The sequence below is a fragment of the Crocuta crocuta genome, unplaced genomic scaffold (genome assembly GCF_008692635.1).
Source record: "Crocuta crocuta isolate KB4526 unplaced genomic scaffold, BGI_CrCroc_1.0 C28115638, whole genome shotgun sequence".
Taxonomy (NCBI): domain Eukaryota; kingdom Metazoa; phylum Chordata; class Mammalia; order Carnivora; family Hyaenidae; genus Crocuta; species Crocuta crocuta.
The window spans coordinates 1-845 of NW_027548425.1; the positions used below are offsets into that span (position 1 = coordinate 1).

Here is an 845-nt window from a genome sequence, read left to right on the forward strand (position 1 = left end):
CAAAAAGGAGGGGCGTTTGAGAAGGAGAAGCTGGCGCTGGCCCACAACACCGCCCTGAACATGAAATCCAAGAAACTCAGCCCCAAGTAAGAGTCCCGGGGGGCCACCCGGGGGCGGCTCTGGTGAGACCGGCTGGTGAAGTCTGCCGTTCCATGGGCGCTCTGGTTTGTCTCCTCCTCCAGGGAGAAGCAGGTGGAGTACTTGGGACTGGCCAAGACCTACCTGGAGTGCGGCGAGCCGAAGCTGTCCCTCAAGTGCCTCAGCTACGCCAAGGAGTTCCAGCTGTCCGCCCAGCTGTGCGAGCGGCTGGGGCAGGTAAGGCCCAGCCTGCGCTCTCGCTGGGAGAACTGGGCTGCTCTGGAGCCCTCTCCCTCGGCCCCCGCTTGCGTCGGGGAGGGGCCAGGGCGACACCAGCCCTGAGGACTGGAGGCACCTGCTGTTCCTCACCTTGCCCAAGCATTTCCGTGGCTCCACGTGTGTGCACGCACGTCCACGTCTGTGTGAATGTTTGCGATCCCATGTTCATCACAGGGGCCAAGTGTTCACGTCAGAGGGAAGATGGGTTTTGGAATCTTCCTGCCTTCCTGTCCCCCGTGTTCAGGCTGGAGTCTGCCTGTGCGAACCGCCTGGCGTTACATGGTGCTTTTCCTACGTTCTCCGTAACCGCTCTAATTAATTGCCAACCAGTCTGGCACCCACTAGCCGCGGGTGGCTATTTAATTTGTAATTTAAGTTACTTACAAGGGAACGAAATAAAAAATTCAGTCCCTTGGCCCCTCTAGCCACGTTTCAAGTGCTCATTGCTATTAGAACACCTCCATCATTCCAGAAAGTTCTGTGGGGCA

At 58.2% G+C, this 845-nt stretch overlaps 1 protein-coding gene across 1 annotated transcript; it reads left to right on the forward strand.

The window, feature by feature from the left end:
* Window positions 1–6: 6 nt before the first annotated feature.
* On the forward strand, window positions 7–738 carry LOC144219029 (TPR and ankyrin repeat-containing protein 1-like). Its single transcript, XM_077749017.1, has 2 exons — window positions 7–86; window positions 183–738. The coding sequence occupies exons 1-2, from the start codon at window positions 61–63 to the stop codon at window positions 418–420; spliced, it is 264 nt and encodes an 87-aa protein (XP_077605143.1). The 5' UTR covers window positions 7–60; the 3' UTR covers window positions 421–738.
* Window positions 739–845: the final 107 nt, after the last annotated feature.